Source organism: Herpailurus yagouaroundi, unplaced genomic scaffold (assembly GCF_014898765.1).
Source record: "Herpailurus yagouaroundi ecotype Mexico unplaced genomic scaffold, PumYag 28, whole genome shotgun sequence".
Taxonomy (NCBI): Eukaryota; Metazoa; Chordata; class Mammalia; order Carnivora; family Felidae; genus Herpailurus; species Herpailurus yagouaroundi.
Window position 1 is genome coordinate 123497070 of NW_024412376.1, and position 27604 is coordinate 123524673.

At 39.8% G+C, this 27604-nt stretch overlaps 1 protein-coding gene and 1 pseudogene across 1 annotated transcript in view; one reads left to right on the top strand and one right to left on the bottom strand.

Moving 5' to 3' along the window:
- The window catches only part of CEP135 (centrosomal protein 135), an 85295-nt gene extending 71361 nt beyond the window's left edge, over window positions 1-13934 (bottom strand). Inside the window, exons 1-6 of the mRNA XM_040483046.1 lie at window positions 13822-13934; window positions 10492-10649; window positions 8924-9114; window positions 7374-7541; window positions 4413-4554; window positions 2214-2298 (exon numbers count right to left, since the gene is read on the bottom strand). Of these exons, the coding sequence (XP_040338980.1) occupies window positions 2214-2298; window positions 4413-4554; window positions 7374-7541; window positions 8924-9114; window positions 10492-10604 (699 nt within the window). The 5' untranslated portion in view covers window positions 10605-10649; window positions 13822-13934. The remainder of the gene's footprint in view (window positions 1-2213; window positions 2299-4412; window positions 4555-7373; window positions 7542-8923; window positions 9115-10491; window positions 10650-13821) is intronic.
- On the top strand, window positions 12382-12471 carry LOC121040588 (uncharacterized; annotated as a pseudogene).
- Window positions 13935-27604: the final 13670 nt, after the last annotated feature.

The window sequence follows — 27604 nt, forward strand, 5'->3', positions numbered from 1 at the left end:
GATACCATACGGTTTCACTCTTATGTGGATCCTGAGAAACTTAACAGGAACCCATGGGGGAGGGGAAGGAAAAAAAAAAAAAAGAGGTTAGAGTGGGAGAGAGCCAAAGCATAAGAGACTGTTGAGAACTGAGAACAAACTAAGGGTTGATGGGGGGTGGGAGGGAGGAGAGAGTGGGTGATGGGTATTGAGGAGGGCACCTTTTGGGATGAGCACTGGGTGTTGTATGGAAACCAATTTGACAATAAATTTCATATATAAATAAAAAAATAATAAAAAAATAAAGAGATAGTCAAAGCATTTGAAAAAAAAAAAATAAATAAATAAATAAAAGAGATCTTTTTAAGGGATGTTAGCAATGACCATGATAGCACCTCCCTCTAGGACTGTTAGGAAGATTTAAAGTATTACTAGTTATAAAGTGGCCATATATGAGTTTGTTAAAAAAAAAAAAAGAAAAGAAAAGAAAAAGAAAAATCGATTAAAGCAAATAAGAAGGGAGGGAATAGAGCCACACACACAGGTAGAATAGGAAGAACACCACACTACTCATTAAGTCTGGAGAGCCTGAGTGTGAACGCTGATGATTTTATTTTTTAAAAGTGTTTATTTATTTATTTTTTGGTGGGGGGGGAGAGAAAATGTGAGCAGGGAGGGGCAGAAATAGAGAATTCTAAGCAGGTTCCACGCTATCAGCACAGAGCCCAATGCGGGGTTCAAACCCAGAAACTGTGACGTCATGACCTGAGCTGAAATCAAGAGTTGGACACTAAATCAACTGAGCCACCCAGGTGCCCTAACATTGTTAAATTTAAATGTAGAGATAGGAAGTTGAGACAAGGTGGTATCTTGACAACAAGGGTATTTATTATAGGTTGGTGAAAGAGCTTGAGGAGAACAGCAACATTTGGAACACAGACTGAGAAAATTAGAACAAACTCAAGCAAAAAGAAAAAGAAAAAAAAAAAAAGAAGACAGGCAGCTGAGTGGATTCAACTAAGATTGATAACCACAATAAATTGATGGTTTCAATCAGAATGGTCGGGCTATTTTCTCCAAACACCTCAGCCACCTCACAAAGATGGTAAAGACTGGTCAGCTTATGTTCATAAAGTACTTGGAAAAAAATGTGATGAAGTGTGATTATAAATTAAAAAATAACAACATTCAACTTGTGCATATTTGATATTTTCATTCTCCATATAGTAAGTTTTTTGGTTGACATTATCACAATCCTTTTACTCCATTTTTATCTGAATAATCTTCAAAGTACTTTATAAACTTCACAGTTACACCAACACGTAAGTTACATTTATATTTGTATGTGCAGATCACTTCACTCCAAAAAAAGTCATGTGCAGAAAATGAAAAACATGTTACCCAATTTAAGCTTCAGTAAGCATATTAAGAAAGAAAGCTGTAGTTATACAAATCAGAATTTGCCAAAATATCAACAGAAGGTATAAAAGAACAAAGCTTATTATGATTATGATCTAACCCTGCATATTATATCAATTCCCCTACTTCTTCAGAGAATTATTTTACTAGTTCTTATAGAGAATACACAACAAAAAATATGGTACCACTCTCAAAAAGACTTCTGTTCAAGATGACAAAATCTACAGTAAGAGCAAAAAAGTTATTTAAGATACCACTTTAAAACATAATACACTTCAATAAAATACCTCCCAAGATGCAAACAAGTAATATAATTAAGATATTTGGGGGCGCCTGGGTGGCGCAGTCAGTTAAGCGTCCGACTTCAGCCAGGTCACGATCTCGCGGTCCGGGAGTTCGAGCCCCGCGTCAGGCTCTGGGCTAATGTCTCAGAGCCTGGAGCCTGTTTCCGATTCTGTGTCTCCCTCTCTCTCTGCCCCTCCCCCGTTCATGCTCTGTCTCTCTCTGTCCCAAAAATAAATAAACGTTGAAAGATATTTGGGGAGATAGATGACTCACCAGAAGAAAAAAAAAAAAAAAACAAAAAACTGCTATTTACCTCAATGCATAATGAAGGGACTGGACTGTTTGCTCTAAAGCCATCTAAGCTACTCCAGCTACTATCCTTATTAAGAAACTGGTAGAAAAGATAAAAGCTGTATACAAACTCAGTATCAATAATCCCAAATATAACCCAATTTTATTTACAATCACAGCATACCCATCCCAACAAGGCGACCATGCATCCCTACTATGCAAGTATATAAAAATCCTACCTGCTGGTTATAATCTCGCAGTTCACTTTCCATCATTGCTAACTTTTCTTGTAACTGGTGGACTTCCTCTTGAAGTTCTTGAATTCTGAAACACATTTATAACTAGTGCCAATATAGTTTTGTTGAGAAATACAAAATAACAAGAAATGAAACTAGATGTGTTGTCCTATAAATTCTCTACTTTCTATTTCTCAGTAAAGTATGAAGTGCTGTGCCAAAGGGTTCCCAAGCACAATATAATCAGAGTAACATTATCTTGCCGATTTAATTTTATATTCTAAGAATGCATAAAAAAATCCTGAGCGGTAAATAATTTGTAACCAGATACATTATGCCTACTATTGCATTTTGATCCTTAAAACTCTTTGAGGGGCGCGTCTTGGTGGCTCAGTAAGTTGGGCGTCTGACTTCAGCTCAGGTCATGATCTCGTGGTCTGGGTCTATGGGTTGGAGCCCTGCATCGGGGCTCTGTGCTAACAGCTCAGAGCCTGTAGCCTGCTCTGGATTCTGTGTCTCCTCCTCTCTCTGCCCTCCCTGGGTCACACTCTGTCTCTCTCTCAAAAATAAACATTAAAAAAAAAAAAACAAAGAACAACAACAAAACTCTTCGAGGTACTGCTGTCAATTCTTAGGTTCAAGAAACTAGAGGGTGTAGTCCAGAATTCACAATATTATTAAGTGAAATAAGGGATCAAAGTGTGTTTTCTGAATGACCCTGTATTTTCTAATGAACTACCCTGCAATCCTGGAGAAGAAAAATATTGAGAAATACTACAATTTACCAAGTATCTACAGCAAAAACCTACTGCTTTCTGGAACTTGTTAATTCTAACAAAATCAAGGTTTGTCTAAATTATCTGAATTGTACAACTGCTCAAATGTATTTGTACTATATCAAACTTTGCCAAACATTAACATAAATATGACATAACCACTTTCATACTGCAAAAATAAAGCCTGAAGCCAGTTCTGCTTTTAAGAGATATTTTCCATGGAGTAGAGTCAGTGAGGCTGGACATACCCTGTCCCTGCTGTTACTGGAACCAACATTTCCTGCTTATCTAGGTTTAGAAGAGTATGTATGCAACTGCACTCATATATATGCACATGAATGACTCTGCATACAAGCTATGTATACGTGCAAATGAAAACAAACAAGATGTTTAAGAGACTAATGCCACCCACGATGGTTTGATAGAAAAGAAACGTTTTAAGGAGAAAAGATAATGACAGAAAATGACATATATGCAGACCAAAAGCCTCCTTAAATATACTAACAGGCTGTCTGGGAAGTCCTAGGTTACAACTGTAACAGAAAAACAAAACACAAAATACTACACAATTAAGGTCAGATAATTATAGTTATGTAGCACTGCATAAGAATAACTAAGAGATCCTAATTAGTACCTCAGTAATGTTCCTTTGGGTTGTTATATTGAGATTAATAAAGTGAAAAAACTCCTGCATACTTTTTACATAATCTAAAAAATAAAGTTATCTGCACTAACCATTTCTACTAGTATAGTACGTATTTTAGAATGTGTCTCCAGCTATGACCATAGAGGCTGTCACTAGTGTTCTCTTGCTCCTATGAACCCCTTATAATTTTCTTAATGGCATTCTATGTATTTCTCTTGTCTCATTTTTACTGTTAGAATATAAGCTTCTCAAAAGCAATACTATCTTACTCATCTTTACATCCCCAAAACACTTACATTGTGCTTTTCTCGGAGTTTAATGAAGTTTCAATTAAAATAGAATTTATATCTGATTCCAATATAAGGAAAAACAAGTACATAGAGTTACAGAATCATGAAGCAAAAATGTCAAAGCCAGTTACAAATCTATTCAGGTTCGTTGGCATTTGACATAATCTGAATAGAGTCCTGTAAAAGATGAATTGGGCAATGAAACTAAATATTAAAGCAATGCTACTAAAATAGGTTCTAGATGGCAATAAATTATTTTAAAGCAGATATGAACAGAAACATCAGATTTATGATCTATTTGAGATCAAAGTTTCAAAACAAGTAAAAACATTCTATATTGAAGATACATTCAGAAAGTACTTCTTGAGTGCTTATACAAAATTCTGTGGTAGGCCCTGGAGATACAACAGTCAAGAAGACTGAAGCCCTACATCGAGAAACTTATAATCAAGTTGATTAACTGAAACTAGCAAAAAATTATTTAATGCACCTGTTATCAGCCACTTGCAGGAGGTCTGCAATGTAAGGGTCATCTGGCTGAGGAACTGGATATGAACTGACTTCGGAGGGAGGGACTGGTTCGTCTATCTGCATACGCTGGCGCCTGAAAGCAATACTTCTTTTCTTGCCACCTAGAAACAAATGTGTACTTCAAAAACATTTAAAAGAAACAAAACACTGTCTTAAAATTAAATATTCCAGAACGTTATGCTTTTTGTTATAAAGTATGCCTCTAGCTCATAAAACCTAGCGATAAACTATCTCCCCCCCCTACACCCTGATCTTTAACTATACAGTGCATTCCTGAAAACCTCAACAAGACATGGTTATAAGACAAGTTTTATTTTCTGCATGCTTGGTACATATACCCAGATTTAATCTATTCCTCCACTAGATGGGGACAAGACTTTGGTAAGATTAAAAGTTGAGTGTGCCCTGTGGTATTTCCTATTACGAGCTCAAGAAATCATCACCAGCAGAAAACTATCAAACGAGAAGCTTAGGGAAGTAATAACTAAAACAGAAATGTTTATTAAGCAATGCCAAAAGAGCAGAGAAGAGAAACTTTATGTAGCAAAATTAATATATAATAAAAGTCATCTATAATATAAAATGATGCTACAACCTGAATTAGTGGGAAATGTCTACTTAATTATCCTTGAAACTAGCAGGAGTAATTTCTTTTTATGGGTAGATACATACTGTCTTGGTCCAAATTAAATGGATAGTTTACCTTTGTCAGCATCTGGCCAAGATTAGATGCGCTTGAAAGACAAATCTATCGTCAGGAAGAACAAACACAATCCACAACCTTGTCTTCATTAGAATCCTAACAAATTTTGTATGCACTTACCTCATTTTGAGGATGAAGAAACTGGGTCAAAAGTATTTAAATGACTTGTTTCTAGTTACACACCTATACAAGGCAAACCATTATCTCCTTCCCTTACCTCCTGGTTTTTCTCCTTGGTTGCTCCTTCTCAGCTTCTTACAAAGACCCTCTCCTTCCACTGTCCAAGGAAGTTAAATGCCAACTTCCCTAGGGTCTGTCTTTGGTTCTCCTCTCTTCCCAGTCTATACAATCTCACTAGCTAATTCCAATTACATCCATAGCTTCAATTCCCATGATACTCCAATGACTCCCAAATTCAAATCTTCATCTAGGACCACACTTCTTTTTTTTTTTTTTTTTTTAAGTTTATTTATTTATTTTGAGAGAAAGAGCAAGAGAGCAAGCATGTGAATGGAGGAGGGGCAGAGAGAGAGGGAGAGAGAGAATCCCAAGTAGGCTCTACATTCAGGGCAGAGCCCCATGTGGGGCTTGATCTCATGACCCCTCACAAACTGTGAGTTCATGACCTGAGCTAAAATCAAGAGTTGGATGCTTACCCAACTGAGCTACCCAGGCGCCCCTGGGACCACACTTCTAAGAACAGATCTACACCACAAATCCCACTGCATACTAGAAATCTCAATGCAGATGTTCCACTAGTATAACATACAACACATGCAAAAGTGAACTCCTGCTCTGCTTTCCACCTTCTCAATCTTAAAAATGTTACCATCATCTACCCACTCATTCACTAGAAACAGAAATCTGGGAATTCTTCTACTTCCCAAGTCCCTCATATTCAGTCACTAAATTCTATAGATTCCACCTCTTGAATCTCTCTGGAATCTGCCCCACTCTTTTCTCAGGAAATCTGACCATCCTCTTTCTCCACTTTAATCTAGTTACTTCTGAGACCTTTTCCATGTTTCTCGATCTTTTCTGCCTTTAGCCCGAAGTCCCCCTCTCCATCTCATCTCTTGCCATTTCAATCCTCATGGATTCCACTTGGCCACAGGCACACCATAAGATGACTATGCGTGGTCTTTGTCAACACTTGGAACTGTGCCAGCATATAGATCTCCCTTCATCACAGTCTTCACTCTGACCAAATCACTCCTGGTTCTCACTGTGCTCCTAATCCCTCACTCTCCACCTCATCTCATGATCCAGCATTTTCCTACACCTCACTCACTCTCAATAATCTTCATCCCGTCATTCAGACATCTTGATGATCTTGTCACTGGTACTAGAGATTCTTCCACCAACTTTATGCCTGACCACCCTCAACTATGGATATGCCCCATCATTTCTTTTGTCCTGCTCGAGAACTACTGAGTATAAAGCTAAAAACAGTAAAAATAAACTAAGAAATAGGTAAATAGATCATTTCCAAATTTTTGATGAGTACAGATTATCTTTACAACTAAAATAATAATGATAATATTGACATGGCAGCGATCAAAGAGTTCCTTTTATAGCTTGTGGATCTTCAGATTGATAATTCTGCCACTTTCATTTCATTTCCTGAAAGTCAGGGCCGGCTTTGTGAAAAGTCGTTAAACAACATGCTAAATGTGAAATGTCAATCTTTACCCTGAACCTTTCCTGTTCAGAGCATCAAATGAAGACTTCACTAGGTTTTATAGTGGCTTTCTGATTTTGGTAGTCCATTGAATTTGGAAGTCTATTTCAAAGGAGTTTGAAAGTTGTTGTACACTGTTAACGACTGACTGCCCCTGTCCTCCCTGAAATACCATGATTGTTTATGAAAAGTATCTTTAATAACGCTGCGGACAATTTGGCTTGGAAAAAAAATAATAATGATACCAATAATTTAAAAAAGGAACTTAAAATAATGATGAAGGAAATAAAACTCTGGGCACTGAAGTTAGACTACATATACCTAAGAAGATACTATTATATAAGTTCTTAAACACATGCATAAAATACTAGCTGGATCTTCAGAAATAAATTTAAAAGTTTATGTGATGATCCAAGATCATCTTTTCAAGTATTAAAGTCTAAGCATGAAAATCCAAAGTCCTATTTTGGTCAACAGCTTTAATATCTTTAAAAGATTAGGTGTGTACAATTTGTTTTGAGAAGGAACAGACCTACCTGGAGTTTGTACTACAGCATGCAAATTCTTTTCTTGAAGTTGTTGAATTCTTTCATTCTTAGCTTTACTCTCTTTTTCCAAAAGTTTGAGTTTATGAACATATTGGTTATTTAGAAACTTCAGATCAGCTGTTTCACGTGCACACTTCTTCAATGTAGTTTTCAACTCTTAAAATGAAAAAGATTCAAAAACTATTTTACAGATCAAGAAATCAGTTAAGTCCTTCCATTTCACAAAATACAAAAAGTCGCATTAATTTGAAAGGCTCCATCCAATTCTTAGCCAAGCTTTGTTTGAAAGGCTATTACCTTTTCTACCACTGTTAACAAAACTGCAAATAAGTCACTAAACAAAACAGGGAATTATATTTTTTTTCTGCTATGTGGCTTAAGTTATGGCTTTTGCTCCATCTTAGTAAACTGGGTATGAAGCTGAGGGATTATGAATTCATGCCAGGTATTAGGGCTTTCTACTGAATATAACAAGAATTTATAATAAGATAGCCATACAATTACCCTCTGTCCAAGACTTTGAAATCATCCTTTTTTAAAAAAACTTATTAATGTTTATTCCTTTTTTGAGAGAGACACACATACACAGAGCATGAGCAGGGGAGGGGCAGAGAGAGAGGGAGACACAGAATCTGATGCATGCTCCAGGCTCTGAACTGTCAGCACAGAGCCTGATGCAGTGTTCGAACCCACAAACGTGAGATCATGACCTGAGCCAAAGTCGGACGTGCAACCCACTGAGCCACCCAGGCGCCCCAAAATCATTCTATACAATATTTGAGTTCAAAGACAAGGCATTAAAGATTCCGAATGATAGAAGATTCTCACCTCACTTTAGTTCTCTTACTTTCAGTAAGAGGTTGTTTCAAGGACATTTCTTTAGTTTCAGCATTTAATATTTTCTACAGTAATTTAATTTTTTTATTAATTAAAAAAACTGGGGGGGGGGGGGGCCTACTTGAATGGCTCAGTCAGTTAAGTGTCTGACTTCGACTCAGGTCATGATCTCCTAGTTCATGGATTCAAGCCCCGTGTTGGGCTCTGTGCTGAGAGCTCAGAGCCTGGATCCTGCTTCAGATTCTGTGTCTCCCTCTCTCTCTGCCCTTGCCCTGCCCCCTCAAAAATAAACATTTAAAAAAATAACAAAAAAATGTTTTTTGAGTATAGGTGACAAACGTTGCGTTATTTTCAGGTATGCAACACAGGAATTCAGCTTCTCTATAAGTTATGCTATGCTCACCACAAGTGTAGCTACCATCTGTCACCATACAATGCCACTGCAGTATCAGTGACTATATTCCCTATCCTGTGCTTTTTCTATAGAAATTTTAATTCTAAAGATTTAATCCACATATAGTAAAGAAGAATATAGCTATGAAATGCAAATTTATTTTCCTTGTTGGGAACTCTTTGACACACTCTACATTATTTCAAGACTGTCAGGGGGGAAGACTATCACATTTCTGCATAGACGCCTTCCCTACATATAAAACAAAAAAGGAAAAAAATATTACATTTTAAACATCACAAAATTTTACCTTTAATATGTTGGCTTGATTGTTCTCTCAGTTTCATTAATTCCAGGTATAATTCATTATTTTCCTTTATCAATCTTGCATTTTCAAGTTTATAAGGTTCCAAAACAAAATCAAAATTGGCACTTTCCTTTTCAGCTTTCACAGCAGTTAATTTTGATTTCCGAAGACTTTCTGTTGTATGAACTAGGTCACTGAAATTATATAAAATATAAATACAAGGAAACATTCTCTTAACTTTTAATAACTAAAAATATATTTCTAAAAATGTTAAATGTTAATGCTAAGTAAGATGAAATCTAAAAACAGGGTGGTGGTTCAGTCAGTTAAGCATCCAACTCTTGATTTCAACTCAGGTCCTGATCTCACAGTTTGTGATACCTGCTCCAAGAATGCTTGGGATTCTCTCTTCCCTCTCTCTGCCCCTCACCCGATCGTGTGTGAGTGCGCACGTGCTCCTTACCTCTAAGCACACAGACCAGAATATTCATACATCAGTATTTACTGAGCAGGGAACACAATATAGAACACATTATCATGGAGCTTCTATCCTATTGACAGTTTGTCAGGTTTTAATACTATATGATAAACTCAACAGCTATTTCAGTGCCAACTATATGTACAGCCTGTCCTAGGTAGAGCAGAGATAAAGTCAGTCTCTAGTCTTAAAGAGTTTGCATTCTAAAGGAAAGTTTCCAACAATGATTTAAGTAGTGAAGGTAACATTCAGCAGATGTGACAGACTCCTGCAGGCCATCACAGCTAAATGAGCATGGGCAGGAGGGAGAGGAGAGAGAGATTTCCCAGGCAGATGTAATAACACATGGAGATCAAAGGTGAGAGTACACTTATGTCTGGGGAGCTTCAAATGGTTACATACATGGGAGATGAAGCTGTAGAACAAAATCACTATATAAAAAGTCTGCCAGTTTTTGAAAGTTAAACACACTTTACCCTACAACCCTGAATCGCAGACCTAGAACTACATCATGAAGAGTTCTGGAAGCCATAATAAAGACCACAAAGTATCCCCCTCCAGTCTCTCCTTACCATCATCACAGCTTGAGCCCTACTGCAAAAGCTTCCCAAGCAATTTCCCTGTTCCTGTCTCAAATCACAGTAACAACTCATGTAGAAAAGAACAAAAATCACACAGAATCTTTCACTTAAAGTAACATGTAACCACTAAAATAATGACCAACCACATAATGGAGAACGATTATCAAATCACAGTAATTAAAAGACCAGAGAGGCAGACATAGAACTCCCAACTGTATCAGAAAAATCACATAAAAAAATTGTAATTCTATTCACAGAGAAAACTCTCAGAAATGTCTACTCTGAACAGTGTAGTGTGAATGGTGACCCTGAGAGTTTTGCAATGTGGAGGACCTGAACTGATGATATAGAAGCAGGATCTAAGAATAATGAGCTTCAGATGATTGAAGGACTTTATAAAAACAAAAACCAAAAAAATCCACCCATTTCTTCACTGTAACACGAAGTTCAATAGAAACTAGATAAATGGGATTAAGGATCACACAGGTTTAGAACTGTATTTTCATCTTTACCTGAAAAGTTTTTCTACCAAAGGTAAACACTCCACTGTCAGAGTCTGGCGGTATCCCAACTGATCCAATCTTTTTCTAATATTAATATACTTTCTTTCTGCAGCTGTAGTCATCTTGTCTTCCAAAAGTAGTTTTATTCACTCCCCAAAACTAAAGCCCTAAAAGAAAGGAGTAAAACATTACTGTTATTATTACTGTGTCATGGTAAGAAGGAAAGATTATTTTAATATGAATCAACTACTTTTTGTTTCTCTTCAGGTAGGCAGCCTTCTGGAATATTTAGATTGGTTTAAATGCAATGCTTATGATAGTCACATTGCTGCACTAAAATAAATCTCTCTTTATAAGCTTATATGTAAAAGTTAAAAAAATAAAGAAGAAAACAAAGAAGAATATTTTCCCAAACCTGAGGTAGGCAGAGAATCTTTCGAGAAGCCTTTTTTGAAAGCACTAAATATAAAAGAAAAACCTGATAAGCTTTTAGACTTCATCACGTTAAAAATGTCTGCTCATCAAAATATTCCATTAAGAAAACAAAACAACAAATGAATGGGAGAAAATATTCATAGTATCTGATAAAGGATTTATATATGAGGTACATAAAGAACACTTACAGTTCAATAATAAAGCCCATCCAAAAGAAAATGGGCTAAAGACTTGAATAGGCACCTTGCAAAAGGTAACTGAATGGGAACGATCATAGGAAAAGGTGCCCACCACCTTTAGTTACCAGGGAAATACAAATTAAAACCACAATGAGGTATACAATTTCACCCATACTAGAATGGCTAAAATAAAAAGCACAAGACCAAATGTTGTCAAGGATTTGGAGCAATTGGGATCTTCACACTGCTGACAGGAATGTAAAATCACTGTGAAAAAAAGTCTGGCAGTTTCTTATAAACAAACTTCTACCCTGTAACTCTGTAATTCTATTGCCAGGTATTTACTCAAGGAAATGAAAATAAACATCCACAAAGAGACTCTACAAGAATATTCATAACAACTTTACTCATAATAGTCCCAGACTGGAAACAACCTATATATGTCCATCAACAGCAGAAGTATAAATAAACTATGAGGTATTGACACAATCCTACTCAGGAATGGAACAGAAGGAATTTACTGATATATGTCAACCACATGAATTAATTTGGACATTTGAGCAATGGAAGCCAGACACATATACTGTATGGTTCTATTTACATGAAATTCAAGAACAGGCAAAATGAAACTATGTAGATAGAAATCAGAACAGCTGTGGGCTGGGTCAGCCTGGGTCAACAGAGTGAGTGGAGACTGGCTGGAAGGTTTAAAAAGGAACTTTCTGGGGTGATGAAAATATTATGTTAACTGGGGTACCAGTTACACAGGTGTACTGCATTTATCAAAGGTTTTCAAATAGTACACTTGAGATCTGTGCATTTCACCATGTAAATTTTACTTCCATGAAAAAAGACACAAACACATAAAGTAGTTCTACACATATTTTTATCCTTGCCTTTTTCAATGCTTATGAATATATTCTCTATCAATCTGCCCTAAAATGGAGTTATCCAAAGATTGCTTGTGTAGAACCTTTGCTCTTTTCTAACCTTCACCAGGTAAACATAGTGCTAGTACTCATATTTCTAAGACATATTAAACTTTTGTTTTACAGCTCTATTGTTTTTCACAATTTATAAAATGTTAATGTATATGAACACATGCAAAATTTCATCCTCACAACTTACCCTATAAGGGAGACAGGGCCTACTAGACATCCTCCCAATTCAAAGGCAAGGAAAGGATGCCTCTAGAGAGTTTTCCCAAACTACAAAGCCACAAATCAGGTGGGCATTCAGGTCTCTTGAGTCCTGGTCCAGCACTCTTGTTTCTCTACCAAGGTGCAATCCTTCTTGGCCTTTTGGCTAAGATCAAGTGTAGTATCTATACCAAGCTGCAGCAACTTACCAAATCACTTCTAAGGTAGTACCTCTCCTTGATTACTCCTTTCTACAAATCTTTTCTCTCCACGCTCTTGCTAACCTTTTCTTTCAGTTGTGTCTCCATGGACTTTCTAGGTTCCTTCCACAAGAGGGACCTGATTGATGCAGGTCAGAAGAAACTCCTGGAGACATCAGAAAAACACCTGTCAAGGGGCGCCTGGATGGCTCAGTCTGTTAAGGGTCGGACTTTGGCTCAGGTCATGATCTCACGGTTGGTGGGTTCAGGCCCCTTGTTGGGTTCTGTGCTGACAGCTCAGAGCCTGGAGCCTGCTTCAGATTCTGTGTCTGCTTCTCTCTCTGCCCCTTCCCCACTCAGGTCTGTCTCTCTCAAAAATAAATAAACATTAAAAAAAATTAAGAAAAACACCTGTCAAACCAAGAACTAGCAGGGCCTCACCACTCAAATATTTCTCCTCTTTGTCTATTACCAACTTTGGTTACCCAGAAATAATACTTCCTCACATCCGGGCTGAGGCAGAATGTAAATGAATCAAAAAATCATCGAAACACAGGGCAGACAGAAAAGATTAATATCCCCCAAGAAGAACAAAAAACATGTATTATGCTTTCCTCGCCTATGGGTTGCTATCTTCCCCCACCTACATCACCCAAGCACTGTGGCTCTCCTCAAATTTTCTAGAACAACCATATAAAAAGGTTAAGTTTGGAGGTCCTCCAGGCATATGTGTTTAGAACCACTCGCTAGCTTGACTCTGGGGAAAAGCAGGTGTCTGAAAGCCAGTACATCTTGTTTTTACAAATGAGACTTGTGTGCACATCTGCACAGGGGCTCAAAACAAAACAAAAGGCCAAGCTAAGTTAGGTTGTCTCGAAGTCCTTCAGTGCCAAACTTAAAATAGTAGAGACTGGAAAGGACAGGGGATGTTTTCGAAAATGCAAAACAAAAGTTAACAAACGGCTCTAGTCCTACACCTTGGGATGCTTTGTTTTTTTACAAAGAGCACGTACTGTTCTTACTCAACAGGGCACTTTAACTTTTAAATCAACCCATCAGTTGGCAGCAGGCAGGTGTGCACGCACCGCACAAACGCCCGCGGCCAGGGGCGCGGGAGGAAACCCGGCGGCTTGAGTTGCTCCAGGACCACCTCCGGGCCGCGGCTTCACTGCCGGGTGTCGAAGTGAAGGGGTGTCGGACGCGGGCCCGCAGGGAGTCTACGCGCCCCGCCCTGCCGGGCCTCACTTCCTCCCGCGGCCGCGCGGCCTCCCTCCCGGCAGCGCCCGGGCCCGGTCCGCGGGGACCGCCGGGGAGGCCACGGCGGGGAGGCCACGGCGAGGACGCCGCCGGCGCGCCCGGGCCTCCCTTCCCCGTGGCGGCACTCACCCGCACCTCCGGCCGCCGCTCCCTCCGCCTGCGGCCGCATCACCTCTCAGGCCTCGCCTCTCTCGCTGACTCCTTCAGCCCTAGACTCCGGCTCCGGCTCTGGGACAGTTTGAAAATGGCGCGGAGAGAAGGTCCCAGCCTGCGCGGAGTCGGCGCCGCGGTTACCCCGGTAACGGGACCCGCAGGCGATTCGCAGCGCGCGGCGGCCGATGGCGGCGCTGGGCACCGGAGCCCGGAAACGCAACGGCCGGACGGCGCGCGGCCACGGCGCCCCCTGACGGCGGGCAAACCCGGAACCTCAGCGGATGCCAGCGGTGATCTTCACGTTGGCCGGGTTCGCTGACAGTCTACTGGGCTGAGGGTTAAAACACTGCCCTTGGTCCCTGCAGCGAATAAGCCTCCACACGCTAGCTGAACTTCGCCTGCTGACCACGAAAAGTCCAACCTAAAAATCACGTTTTCTTTGCTACTTTCCCTGATAACCACCCAATAAAATTGACTATTGCCGCCACATCCATGTCCCTGTAAAGCTCTGAGTAGACACATTTATTATACTTGTACCATCATGATGAGTATAACATCATTAAGTTTTGATTCCATGAGTTATAGCTCACTCCATGAAAACGTAATTATTTGCATGTCTCTCCCTGCTACCCCCAACTGTGAATTTTTTGAGTCAGATTATTTTACTCAGCTGACATACTCTCTAGCACCTACCACAATAAATGTTTGTGAATGGAATTAAATTGAAATAAACCGATTGTAGAGAGCTCGCTTACTTGAGGAAACGTATAGGTCGTCAAATCCTAGAATTCCATTTTTCCCCTAAAACTTTCTGGATGATCAGAGAGGAGTTCAATTTCTTTCTGTTCATTACTCTCCCAAGTAGGCCTTCCACTCAGAAAAGGTACTTAATCTCAGTATGTCATGTAACTGCTCTGTGGGTTGTGAATAACTTTGCAGCCATTCATATATTATCGTTTCCATTGTGTGTGTCTTGTTTGTTTTCCCACGTGCCTTAATGAGTTGTTTCATGGTATTTCTAGGAGACAGTGACTTAGGTACTCTAGATGGCTATTGTAGTCTTGAATATGTACAGTAAACACTTTTTTTTTGCTGAACTCCCTTTTGAAAACAGGGAGGCATAAATAAATATCATAGCAGAATGGCTGTGCAACAGCCATCAGTCCAGATGACTCCTGGTCTTCCCTTTGCCCTAAACCATAGTAATTAGAGGGCACCTTTTGGGATGAGCACTGGGTGTTGTATGGAAACCAATTTGACAATAAATTTCATATATTGAAAAAAAAAAAAAGAAATATAAAAATCGAAATAAAAGATATTCAAAAAGGTGGGTGAAACACTGCAGTTATGGGCCAGTTTCACTCCATGGGACATGGAAGACCAGAGTCAGGCTCACTGCTGGACCCCAGGGCCTAAGGTCAGGGTCCCTCGCACACACATACATATCTTTTGGAGGGCTAACATTCAACCTATTACACTCTCTTAGTGCCTTCCTGACTTCTGTGAGCCATTCTAATAAATTATCTAATCTGAGAGAGGTCATGTATAGTTGGTCCATCGAAAGTATGGGAGGCCCAGGACTTGTGACTGCGATCTGAAGTAGAAGTAGTCATGTAGGACTGAGCCCTTCACCTGTGGAGTCTGCAGTAACTCTGGGTAGTTAGAGTCAGAACTTAATTGAATTATGGACCCCTCAGAGAAGTGGTTTTGGAAAAGACACTGTATTTGGTGTCAGGAGGGAAAAAAACCTCTCATCTGGTGTCAAAAGTGTTGTGAATAAAAATAACTCACCAGGAAACAAGTAGGTATGTGCAGATAATGTTTAGGAGAAACTTAACAGAGATAAGTTGAGGGTTTTTTTTCAGGTTTCTTCTCTGTATTTTATTTTTCTTTTTAAAATATTTTTATTTTTGAGAGAGGGAGAGAGTGCACAAATGGGGCAGGGTCAGAGAGAGAGAGAGAAAGAGAGAGAGAGAGAGAGAGAACCTAAAGCAGGCTCCTCACTGTCAGCACAGAGCCTGATGCAGGGCTTGAACCCAGGAGCCATGAGATCATGACCTGAGCCAAAGTCAGATGCATTATCAGACTGATCCTCCCAGATACCTGCCCCTCTTCTGTGTATTTTCAAAATATATTCTGTGTATCTGAATATCATTAACTGATGTAGTCAATGATGATCCTGTTTCCCCTGTTAGATTATGAGCTCTTTATACTACACAGAAGACTAATGTGATCTTCTTTCTGCCTATAACCAAGCAGAGTGACTGGCACTTACTAAAAGGTCAGGAAGGGTAAACTGAATTGAACAGAGCTGAATGAACCAGATCTTCTGACACCAAGTCCAATGCAGCATAGCTTCCTTTCTTTGGTGACTGCCAAGAAATGGAGCTAAAATGTCAATATGACTCCTAGCTAATTCAGGTCCCTTTATTTAAGCAGCAGGGACTCAGTTTCCCTATTGCTACAGGTGTGTGGTTTGGCTGGCAACCTGATGTTTACTGGCAGATAAGGATAATGGTTACAATAAGTTCCCGTCTGTCTGGAGCCTTGCAGTGGAGCCTCCAGTGACTTGGCTACAAAAGACACTCAAGCTGTGTAAGTGATCAGATGTTATGAGAAGCTGTTCTTTAGCAGCAGAGACACTGGAAAATTATTTCCAAGAAAGGGTCACTTTTAAAAGCAGAATGCTAAAGCATCTTAATGACATAGCAGTTTCTTTTGTGTGTCTACAAAGATATCAGAACTTTTCATTTCATAATACTAGCACAAGGGATTACACCTTTTAATCACCATTTGGAGTCAATAAGAATAGAGGAGTAGGGGCTGTGTATGAATGACATGAATGAAAAGATTGATAAACACTAACGTGTATTTTTAAAAACTTTCTTTTTGCAGGTCAAATATCTATGGTCAAAACACAAAGTATAAGCTGGAAAAATATTTACAATGATTATCATAGACCTAATATATACAAAGCTCCTATAACTTGACAGCAAAATAACTAATAAGTAATAGAATATAGTAGGAAAATGATTTTAAAATGAGCAAAGATATGAACATTTAATTCATCACATGGCTCTTTACTGTGTGAACAAGGACTCAAACTCATTGAAAATAAGAGGCATACAAATTAGAACTAATGGAGGTGTGAAGTATGAGTAGGTAGCCAAGTAAAAGGCAGGAAAAGACAATAAGCAAAGATACAAATAAACTAATATTAATCATTATGTATCAAGTGCTTGTTAGGTTCTGTTCTAAATGCTGGGCATGCTTTCCAGGTACTAGTTCATTTAATTACTCTAATAACCCTATGAAATAGGAAGTATAGGTATCTCTATTATACTGAGGAGATTAATTTACCAGAAGTGACGAAGTAAGTGATAGAGTGTTGGCTTCAAGTCTGGAAATGAAAATAACTCTGTCAAGGAAGGGAACTCTATAGGACAATGGCCAAAAAGGAGAATATTCAGATGATGACCAATTAAACTTTGTGGAGACACAGAGTTGCCAGGGTCCCCAAAGTTCAATTAGACCAACTTCTACAGAAACACAGATTTCTGTGCAACCTCTCCAACACATGGCCACCCCACTTACTCCTACTTCTAATGATAAGAGAACTCACTACCTTTCAAAGCAGCTCAGTGCATCACTGAAAGCTTTTTTAGAAAAAGTCTTCTTTGTATGAAGCTAAAATCTGCTTCTCCTTGAGTGTCAGCATTTTTTTCTGAGCAATCAGAAGAAAGTGAATCTTCTCCCTCATATGTATGATGACCCTTCAGAATACCCCAGATCCTTCAACCTTTGCTCAAATGACATGGTCTCCAAGTCCATAACTTATCTGGCTACCTCCTCTGGAGGTAGAAACTCTAGTTTCTCTGTTTTCCTCTAAAATGTATACCCAGAAAAGATTGCATCAGATTAGGACTGAGGACTGGGATATATTTTTTCTCTTCATATACCTGCACAGCACATTCACTGTATACAACACAATCCAGTATCACGTTAGCCTTTTTTTTTTTAATTTTTTTTTTAACGTTTATTTATTTTTTTGGGACAGAGAGAGACAGAGCATGAACGGGGGAGGGGCAGAGAGAGAGGGAGACACAGAATCAGAAACAGGCTCCAGGCTCTGAGCCATCAGCCCAGAGCCCGACGCGGGGCTCGAACTCAGGGACCGCGAGATCGTGACCTGGCTGAAGTCGGACGCTTAACCGACTGTGCCACCCAGGCGCCCCTACGTTAGCCTTTTTAGTAACTGAGTCACATATTCACCAGTAAAGAACTTCTACTAAGTCTACTAAATAAAGTCTTCTTAACTTCTACTAAGTCTACTAAATAAAGTCTTCTTACTATGGCTGATATATTTTTAATATCTATATTTATTTATATTACCCTGAAGGCAAACGTGAGTTTCCGGAGCAGAGACCAAAGTTATTATTACTTACATCAATAACTATGGGTTCCCTTGCCCAACCCCCAAAGTGATGTGATGAAAGCCACATGTTGCTCAATATGTGCTGGCTTCTGTAGTGCAGGAGAGTAAGCCCCTTTAAATTGAGAATCTGAGAGTTTATATTTGAGAGGGACAGCGCTCACCCTTCCCCTCCTGAAAAAGGGAGAAAAACCTTTGCTGTTTATGGTACACTCATTTTCCTTGGGAAGAGAAAGGAAAGGTCCTGGGTTCTTACCTGCTGGAATATAAGTATGTTTGACCCTTTAGCAACATGGGGGTTGGGGCACGGACCTCCTGCACAGTTGAAAATCCATATATAACTTCTGACTTCCTTAATACTTACTAATAGCCTACTATTGACTAGAACACTTACTGATAATATTAAATGGATTAACACATATTTTGTGTGTTACATGTATTATATACTGTATTCTTACAAGAAAGTAAGTTCGAGAAAAGAAAACGTTATTGAGAAAATCATAAGGGGGCGCCTGGGTGGCTCAGTGTCTGTTAAGTGTCCGACTTTGGCTCAGGTCATGATCTTACGGTCCGTGGGTTCGAGCCCCGCATCAGGCTCTGTGCTGACAGCTCAGAGCCTGGAGCCTGCTTCAGATTCTGTGTCTCCCTCTCTTTCTGCCCCTCCCCCACTCATCCTCTCTCTCTCTCTCCCTCTCTCTCTGTGTGTGTGTCTCTCTCTCTCTCTCTCTCAAAAATAAACATTAAAAAAAGAAAGAAAAAAGAAAATCATATGAGAAAATACACTTACAGTACTGTATTGTATTTATCAAAAAAATATCTGCATGTAGGGGCGCCTGGGTGGCTCAGTAGGTTAAGCGTCCCACTACAGCTCAGGTCATAATCTTGCAGTTTGTGAGATTGAGCCCTGCACTGAGCTCTGTGCTGTCAGCTCAGAGCCTAGAGCCTGCTTCAGATTCTGTGTCTTCTTCTCTCTCTGCCCCTACCCCACTCGTGCTCTGTCTCTGTCTCTCTCAAAAATAAATAAACATTAAAAAAAAATCTGCATGTAACTGGACACGAGCAGTTCAAACCCATATTGTTCAAGAGTCAACTGTAAATGCCTCCAGGGGAAAGACAAGAGCAGCCTCTCCTGGTCTATAACTCCTGTGATGTCCCCTTGGTTTGGGTTCCGCCCCCCTCCCGCTACCTCTGAAAGGTAAATACATATGTCTTGGGAGGTAAATCTCTCAGTTCTCTCATTGTATTCTGTCATAGCCATATTTTAACTTCTAAGGCTTGTTCTTTACCCCAGGTTCTGGTAAAACCTGCTCAGAAAGTCCTAACTATGCAGAAACATGAAGATACTTACTTGCTGACTTGGGCTGTATTTGCATCCTTTTCCTAGGCCCAAACTGACTCTCATTCTCTCTCTCTTACTTATCACAGGTCCCCAGGACTCAGCTTCAGTGTCAGTCAACATGTATTGGGCTGCGATTATCAGAATGCCCGATTAATAATTGGTTAAGTCATCAAAATGTTTCATGTTCTCACTTGACAAAAAACCCTGACAGTAGCAGGTCCTAGTTTGGTTTGCAGTTCAGTGGTGCCATCAAGACTTGATCACTTCTCTTCTTCCACTTTCTCTTCTCAGTGGATGGCTTTTATCTTAAGACCTTTTGCCTCACTGTCTCCTGGGATGGCTGTCACAACTCTAAGAAACCAGTCTCCATGCAAAAACACCCAATACAAGAAGTGAGGGATTGCATGACAAGAAAAAGAAAAAGGATTTTGCCTCAAAGGTCTCTTTCCCATATGAGAGAAAAATGTCTCCCAGAATCCCCTAGTAGAGTTCCCTTTGTTGGCCAGAACTGGGTCCCATGCCCACCCTGAGAGTGGTCCCTGGCAAAGAAGGCCTGAATCAGCTGTGATTTATTCCTAGACCAAATTAGGGGTTTATTAGCATGGAATAGAATGTAAAAAATGATCCAAGAATTTTGGGAGATCTTGTCTCTTCATCTCAAATCAAGAGAGAGAGGATTTAAAGGAACCACTTAATAGTGTTCCTTGAGCAAAGGAGAGAATCCTGAGGTGAGGACACCCTCTCGGAGTTTGTTGTATCTTTCCCACAACCAGGTATGAGCTCCACGTGAGCAAAGATATTGGCTCCTGTACCAGATCCTGTGAATTGCGTCCCTTGGTATCTGCTCCAGGCTCCTGGTGTGCCTTCCTGTATGGGAGGCTAGAGAGCTGAGCGCTGTGTTTCATGGATTCCCTTGAATGGAATTCCCACTGTCATCTGCACTCATATGAGACTCACATGAGGAACTGGATGAAGGAGAATGAGCAGCAGAATGTGAGGCACCTGTTTGGCTTGGATGGGTGGTGGCAGAGGTAGTTTCAGGAGCATCCTGCAGCATTGGTGAAAGCTTTCCTGACCACAAAGGAGGTGTGATCCTGGCAGTGGGAGCCATTTCTAGAAGCTTTGCCTAGAGCGTGTTCTTCTAGCCCTTCCAAACAATTTTTGTAAGCCTCCTACCACCTGGTTGAAGGCCCCTTCTGTTTAAATGATCTAGAGAGATTTCTGTGGTCTACAACTATAACCTCACAGGAAAGGGTCCTGTCCAGGAAGGTCTTCAGGAAGGGAAGCTGGAGATAGTGCCAGTTCCAGGGTGGAGGAGTAAGAGACCTCTGGGAATAGGAATGCTTGACTCTTCACAAGTGAGCTGCAGGTTAGAGAGCCCTAGGGAAGAAGGGAGGAGGGTTTCCAAAGGACCCACAACAAAAAGGAAAGGGGTTTAAATACTGGTTAGAGAGCAGACATTGGTTCACAGCAACACTGGTCAGGTAAGAACTTTCCTGTCCCCTCCCCCCCCCCCCACTTTCTTAAGCAGTTTGGGTAGAGGAGGAATTGACATGGGGGCAAGAAAGGGGAAAGTAAGTGACCACTTCCCTTTATCTTCTCTCTCTGCAGCAAACCCAAGCTAGGAAAGGGCGAAAACATTGACCATTGAGCCATGCTTAAAGTTTTGTTTATGACAGGGAACTAGATATTTTCATTACTGACCATGGACTTATTCTACTTAAGAGACACCAAAAAAGTCATGGGTCATGCTGGAGTTATTTCTAGGGGCAAGAGGAAGAACTGAATGTGAGGAAATAAAATGTATATTTTGAGCCATTCTGAGCAAACCACACGTACTTTGAACATAAGTATACTTTGGCTTCTTTTTTTTTCCCCTCAAAGTTGGGGAAAACTATTTGAAGAGGAAGATTCTGATACACAGAACCTGTCTTATCTCACTCTTCCTAACTCATCAAAATTGGATGATGACAAACAGAAGTTTCAGAAATATCCTCTACAGAGATGAAAAGCCCCTGAGAGATGGTGCAAATGTATAAAAATGTTCAAGAAGCGTTGGAGAAATAAATGGATGCCAAATATGATATTATGAGAAGCTGGTGATATTTCAAGGAATACCCTCAATTTTCCAGTTGATGGAATGCAAAGTCAAAATCAGCATGCTCCATACTCTAGTGCTCAGCATTCGAGGTTTCACTGGAAAGACCAATTCCTGGGCTGGATCCTCTATGGGTCTGATCCAATACAGCAATTACTTCTGTGTAGAGCTCCCATAGCACCCTGTGCTTCTTTCCATAGCATTTAATTTTCTGTATTATAATTGATTTTCAAATTTGTTTAGCAGGATTGTGAACTTAACTCATACCACATTTCCGAAATATGGAGAAGTCGTAGTCCCTTTGTTAACTAATCCAGCCTTTTTCCTCCATTCCTCCCTGCTGGTAAAAACAATGAGCGTTTAGCCTTTCCTGGTTTAAACTTAATTTGATCCAATAATTTAAACACTCCCTTTAAAAAGTGATGTCTTTAGTCTGTCTTGGAAAATAAAAGCTTAGTCTGTCAGATTTTCCACCCTTTCAGTTCCAAGATGTTAACTGGGTGTATGCATGTGGGGAGGTGTGGAGTTGCCTGATCTTGTGGCTAAGGGGAACACTGTCTTTGGGAACCTCTTCTACTCTTGTCCACTTAGATGCTCTTGACATTGCTGGCATTGCGCTGAAGCCTGTGGCTGGTGCGATGCATGGATATCTCTTTGTCTCTCTATTTCTGCCTTTCTTTCTGATGGCTCTTTCTGACTCTGCCTTCCCTGGTCTCCTCCCACTATTACATCCTCTGACTGGCTATGACTCCCATTTTATCCCATCTCATCCTGCAATCCCTCACCTAACTCACTGGCACTGTGAGATTCCCAGCCAGGTTCTCAGATATTCCCAGTCACATCTGGAAAGTATAGGTTACTCTGAGATTAAATTTCATGACTTTTCTCTGCCTGGCCATGCTGCCCTTCTTGGGTAGACACGAAGCAGCCTGCAATGAGGTCTCTTCTCAGAGTCTCAGATGGACAAAGGGAGGAAAGGAACTCCTTTTGCCCTTGCTGTCTTCCCCAGTGCTATACTACGTACTAAGCACAAGTGTCCGACTGTGCTGGGCCTGCCTTGCTCTCTTCGTCCCACAGTTCCAGGGCTGAAGAGGAATGGCTTCCCTCCCCGCTTCTTTAGTAACACACCTTCCTTGTACCACAGAGTAGTTAGAGGTCCCCAACAGGATGTCTTCTCCACTCAAGGAAAGAATGGTCTAGTCCACCAGGCCTGGTTTCTAGTGGTTGGGGGATGAAGGTTAATAAAAGAATTTAGGAAATCCCCTCCCAATTCAACAACCTGTTTTTTTTTTTTTTTTTTTGTTTTTTTTTTTAATTGTTTTTTTATTTTGAGGGCGGGAGAGAAAGAGCACAAACAAGGGAGGGGCAGAGAGAGAGAATCCCAACCAGGCTCCATCCTGGTGGCTCACAACCACCCCCCCACGCCCCCCCCCCCCCCCCCCCCCGGCCAGGGTTCAATCTCAGGAACTGTGAGATCATGACCTGAGCTGAAATCAAGAGTCAGATGCTTAACCCAGGTGCCCCAAAAACCTGTTTTTTGAGGCTATTGTTTGGCTGCACAATCTTATTTGAAGGTCAGAACCTGATCTTTCCCTCTGCATTACATGTAAATTGTTTGGAACAGTGCTTGGCACCCAGTATGCAATCAATGTTCTCATTCTGTAACAAATCTCTTAATCTCCTCCTGAGACTGGCTGGTGTCTTGTGTAAACTGGAAAAGCAAAAGAGAAAAATCATGCTGATAATTTCTATAATATTAACCTTATTAACATCTACATTTTACCATATTTCAAAATTATCAACTAGTATATGCTAGTGGAGAAATTCAAACAATATAGGAGATTACAAAGTGCAAGTCCCCAAGAAAATTCTAGTATTTTCTCTGATCTGGCCCCTGTTTTATTCATTTCCCTAAAGGTAATGACTACAAGCAGTTTGGTTGAATCTTTTTACTTGTCTATCTCTCCCATTACACGATGAGGTTTTTGAGCTCATCTCTGTAGCATCGCAGGTCACCAATAAATGCTTGATGAATGAATAAATAATTGAATAGGAAGTTATCAAATAACATAGATTACCTAAAATATCTTTAAGAAAAACTTTACTATTATATAAACTTGTTAAGATGCTTAGTCACTTTTTGAGCTTTTCTTGATAGGATTACATCTGATTAAAATAGAACACAGATTAAATTATAAGATTAATTTATTTACAGTGTTCTTTTACATGCTTGCTATATTATACAGAATAATGAAGATTGGATGATGACAAGGCATTTCATCAAGGCTTTTGGGCTTTTATGTGAATATCTGATATCATCCCAGTAATTCCCAAAGCTTTCATGCTTATTTTATTTTTGATGTGTTACAGCATATAGCCAATACAGCCTCTGCTATCTTAATGTGCTAAGGTAAAATGGAATGTGCTGGTGATTGATCAATTGGATTCATCAATGTTTTAAAAGGCAGTAATATGATTCTTTTTTAAATTAAAAAAAGAAATAATTTTGGCAGTCTGATTATGATGGGGAAGAGACATACCAATCTAGTGAATAGATTATTGGTGCAAGAATAAGAAACAAGACCCACTATGTCTCCTTTCCAGGACTGGTAATGGGGTTCAACCCAGGTCATTTTGGAGGATTCCAAACCAGTATCTTGGAAGACTGGTTGAGGATAGGAGCCTCTCTTCCCTGCTGTGTCCCAAGTGGATAGATAGCAGACATCTCTTTCTTTGCACGGTCACAGAAGCACATCTGATAATAGGACCTGGGTTTGAATTGTGGCTCCATCATTTCTTAGCAGCGTGGCCTTGGGAAAACTGTTTGACCTCACTAAGTGGGCTTGTTGTGAGAATTAAACTGAATAACACATTCTTACCATAGTGCTTCACACATAGTGCTCAAGGTTAATTACAAACTACTAGCCATCTAGAAAGTAGAGCTTTCTTTCTAACCAAGATATGTTTAGGTTGCTACTAGAGGGAGTAAGCATCTACTTCCTGCATCCACAGGTGACTTGGTTTTCTGAACCTGTACCTGTCTCCTCCCTATTACTAGCTCAGAGTAGGAAAGCTATGATGCTGGCAGCTATGTGGTAGCAGTGGTGGAAGCCATGGATTGCCACTGAAGTGATATGATCTTGAAGATGAAAGTCAGTGGTGGCCCTCTGACTTATGACTCCCTGGACCTTCCATTCATTTTTTAAGCACATAATTTAATGAATTAAATTCGTTTCTTTTTGAAATACCTAGAACTCTGATGGGTACACAAGCTCAAGATTATTTTATTTATTTATTCCTTTATTTAAAAGAAGTTTTAAGTTTATTTATTTATTTTCAGAGAGAGAGTGCACAAGAAGGGGAGGGGCAGAGAGAGAGGGAGAGAGAATCTCAAGCAGGCTCCGCACCATCAGCACAGAGCCCAACGGGGCTCAAACCCACAAATGATGAAATGATGACTTGAGCTGAGGTCAAGAGTTAGATGCTTATCTCACTGAGCCACCCAGGCACCACTCAAGATCATTTTAGTAAAGTCCTAGCTTTGATTCTGGATCCCTGTCTGGGCCATTATTCTTCCTTTCTTCATAATCAAACTTCTGGAAAGAGTAGTCCTTCTATATTGTAAACGTATCCTTTATCTCATTTTGTACTCAATTCTACCACAGTCTGGCTTCCTCTCTGCTACTAAAGCACTGAAATGCTTTGACCAAGGTCAGCAATGACCAACCAAATACTAAATTTAGTAGACTTTTTCAGTCCTTGACTTACTAACCATCACTGGAAATTATTTCATTAGTTTGACTGTTGATCACACCTTTCTTTCTGGAAAATGCTCCTTTCTTGATCCTTGTGACACAACATCTTTTAGTCTTCTCCCACTTCTTTGGTCAACCTCTGTTGTGAGCTTTTTCTTCTCTGATCCCATTAAATGTTTGTGCCCCCTAGGGTTCAAGCCTCAGAGCTCATCCCTTCTTACTCAGTATACTGGGCTTCTGTGAATTTAGCTACTATCCCCATGGTAATGACTCCTGAATCTCCACCCCTCCTCTGTGTAAAATCCCTGCATATTCTGGGCACTGTAGACAACACCCTCTCCTTCTGCCTCGAGACACATTGAATTCTGAAAACTCCCTGCCTGGGTCTTTCGTTCTCTCATGACTTTATCAGATGGCTTCCCCTCATCATTGTTATATCTCTCTCCCACCAAATTTTCCTGAAATATAAAAACATTTGCTTGTTAGACAATGGTTTCTTAGAGACAACACCGAAAACAGAAGTGACAAAAGAAAACATGGATCAATCGAACTTTATCAAAAGAAAATATTTTGTGCTAGGGGCACTTGGGTGGTTCAGTCAGTTAAGCTCAGGTCATGACCTTGAGGGTTGTGAGTTTGAGCCCCTCATCGGGCTCTGTGCTGACAGCTCGGAGCCTGGAGCCTGTTTCAGATTCTGTGCCTTCCTCTCTTTCTGCCCCTTCCCTGCTCACACTGTCTCTCAAAAATAAATAATAAAAAAATTTTTTTAAGAAAATACTTTGTGCTATAAACAATAACACCAACAAAGTGAAAAGACAATCTGCAGAATGGGAGAAAATTTTTGCACATCATATATCTGTTAAGGGACTTATATCCAGGATGTATAAAGAACTCTTATGACTCAATAATAAAGAGATAAATTAAAAATAGGCAAATAGGGGAACCTGAGTGGCTCATTTAGTTAAGCATCCAACTCATGGTTCATGGTTTCGAGTCCTGCATGGGGCTCTGAACTGTGGTATGGAGCCTGCTTGGGATTCTCTCTCTCTCTCCTTCTCTCTCTCTCTCTCTCTCTCTCTCTCTCTCTCTCTGCCTTTCCCCAACTTGCTCTTTCTCTCTCTCTCAAAATAAATAAATAAACTTAATAAAAATAAAAATAGGCAAAAATTTGGATAAGTATTTCTCTAAAGAAGGTATACAAAAGCCAGTAAGTACCTCAAAAGATGCTCAGCATGCATCAGGAATTGATAAACATCCACATGGACAAACCATAATGAGATACAACCTCACATTTACCAGGCTATAATCCAAAAGATAGACAGTAACAAGTGTTGACAGGGATGTGGAAAAATTGGACCCTTCATACATTGCTGGTGGGAATGTAAAACAGTGCAGTCACTTTGGAAAACAGTTTGACAGTTCCTCAAAAAGTTAAACTTAGAGTATGATCCAATCAGCCAAAAATACAAAAACACTAATTCAAAGAGATACATGCACTACTATATTTATAGCAATATTACTTACAATAGTCAAATTACTGAAGTAGTCCAAGTGTCCACTGATAAATAAATGGATAAAGAAGACGTGGTATATAAATACAATGGAACATTATTGAACATAAAAAAATAACAAAATCTTGCCATTTGCAATGACACAAGTGGAGCTGGAGAGTATAATGCTGAGCAAAATAAGTCAGTCAGAGAAAGACAAATACCATATGATTTCACTCATTTGTGGAATTTAAGAAATAACAACAATAAACAAAATGAGCAAAGGTAAAAAGAGACGGAGAGAGAGAGAGAGAGAGAGACAGAGAGAGAGAGAAACTAAGAAAGAGATTCTTTACTATAGAGAACAAACTGATGGTTACCAGAGGGGAGAGGGTGGGGGGATGGGTTAAATAGGTTATGGGGGTTTAGGAGGGCACTTGTTGTGATGAGCACTGGGTGATGTATGGAAGTATTGAATCACTATATTGTACACCTGAAACTAATATTACACCATATGCTGACTATACTGGAATTTAAAATTAAATTTAAATTAAAAAAAATTTTTAATGTTTATTTTTGAGAGAGACAGAGACAGAGCATGAGTGGGGGAGGGGTGGAGAGAGGGAAACAAAGAATCTGAAGCAG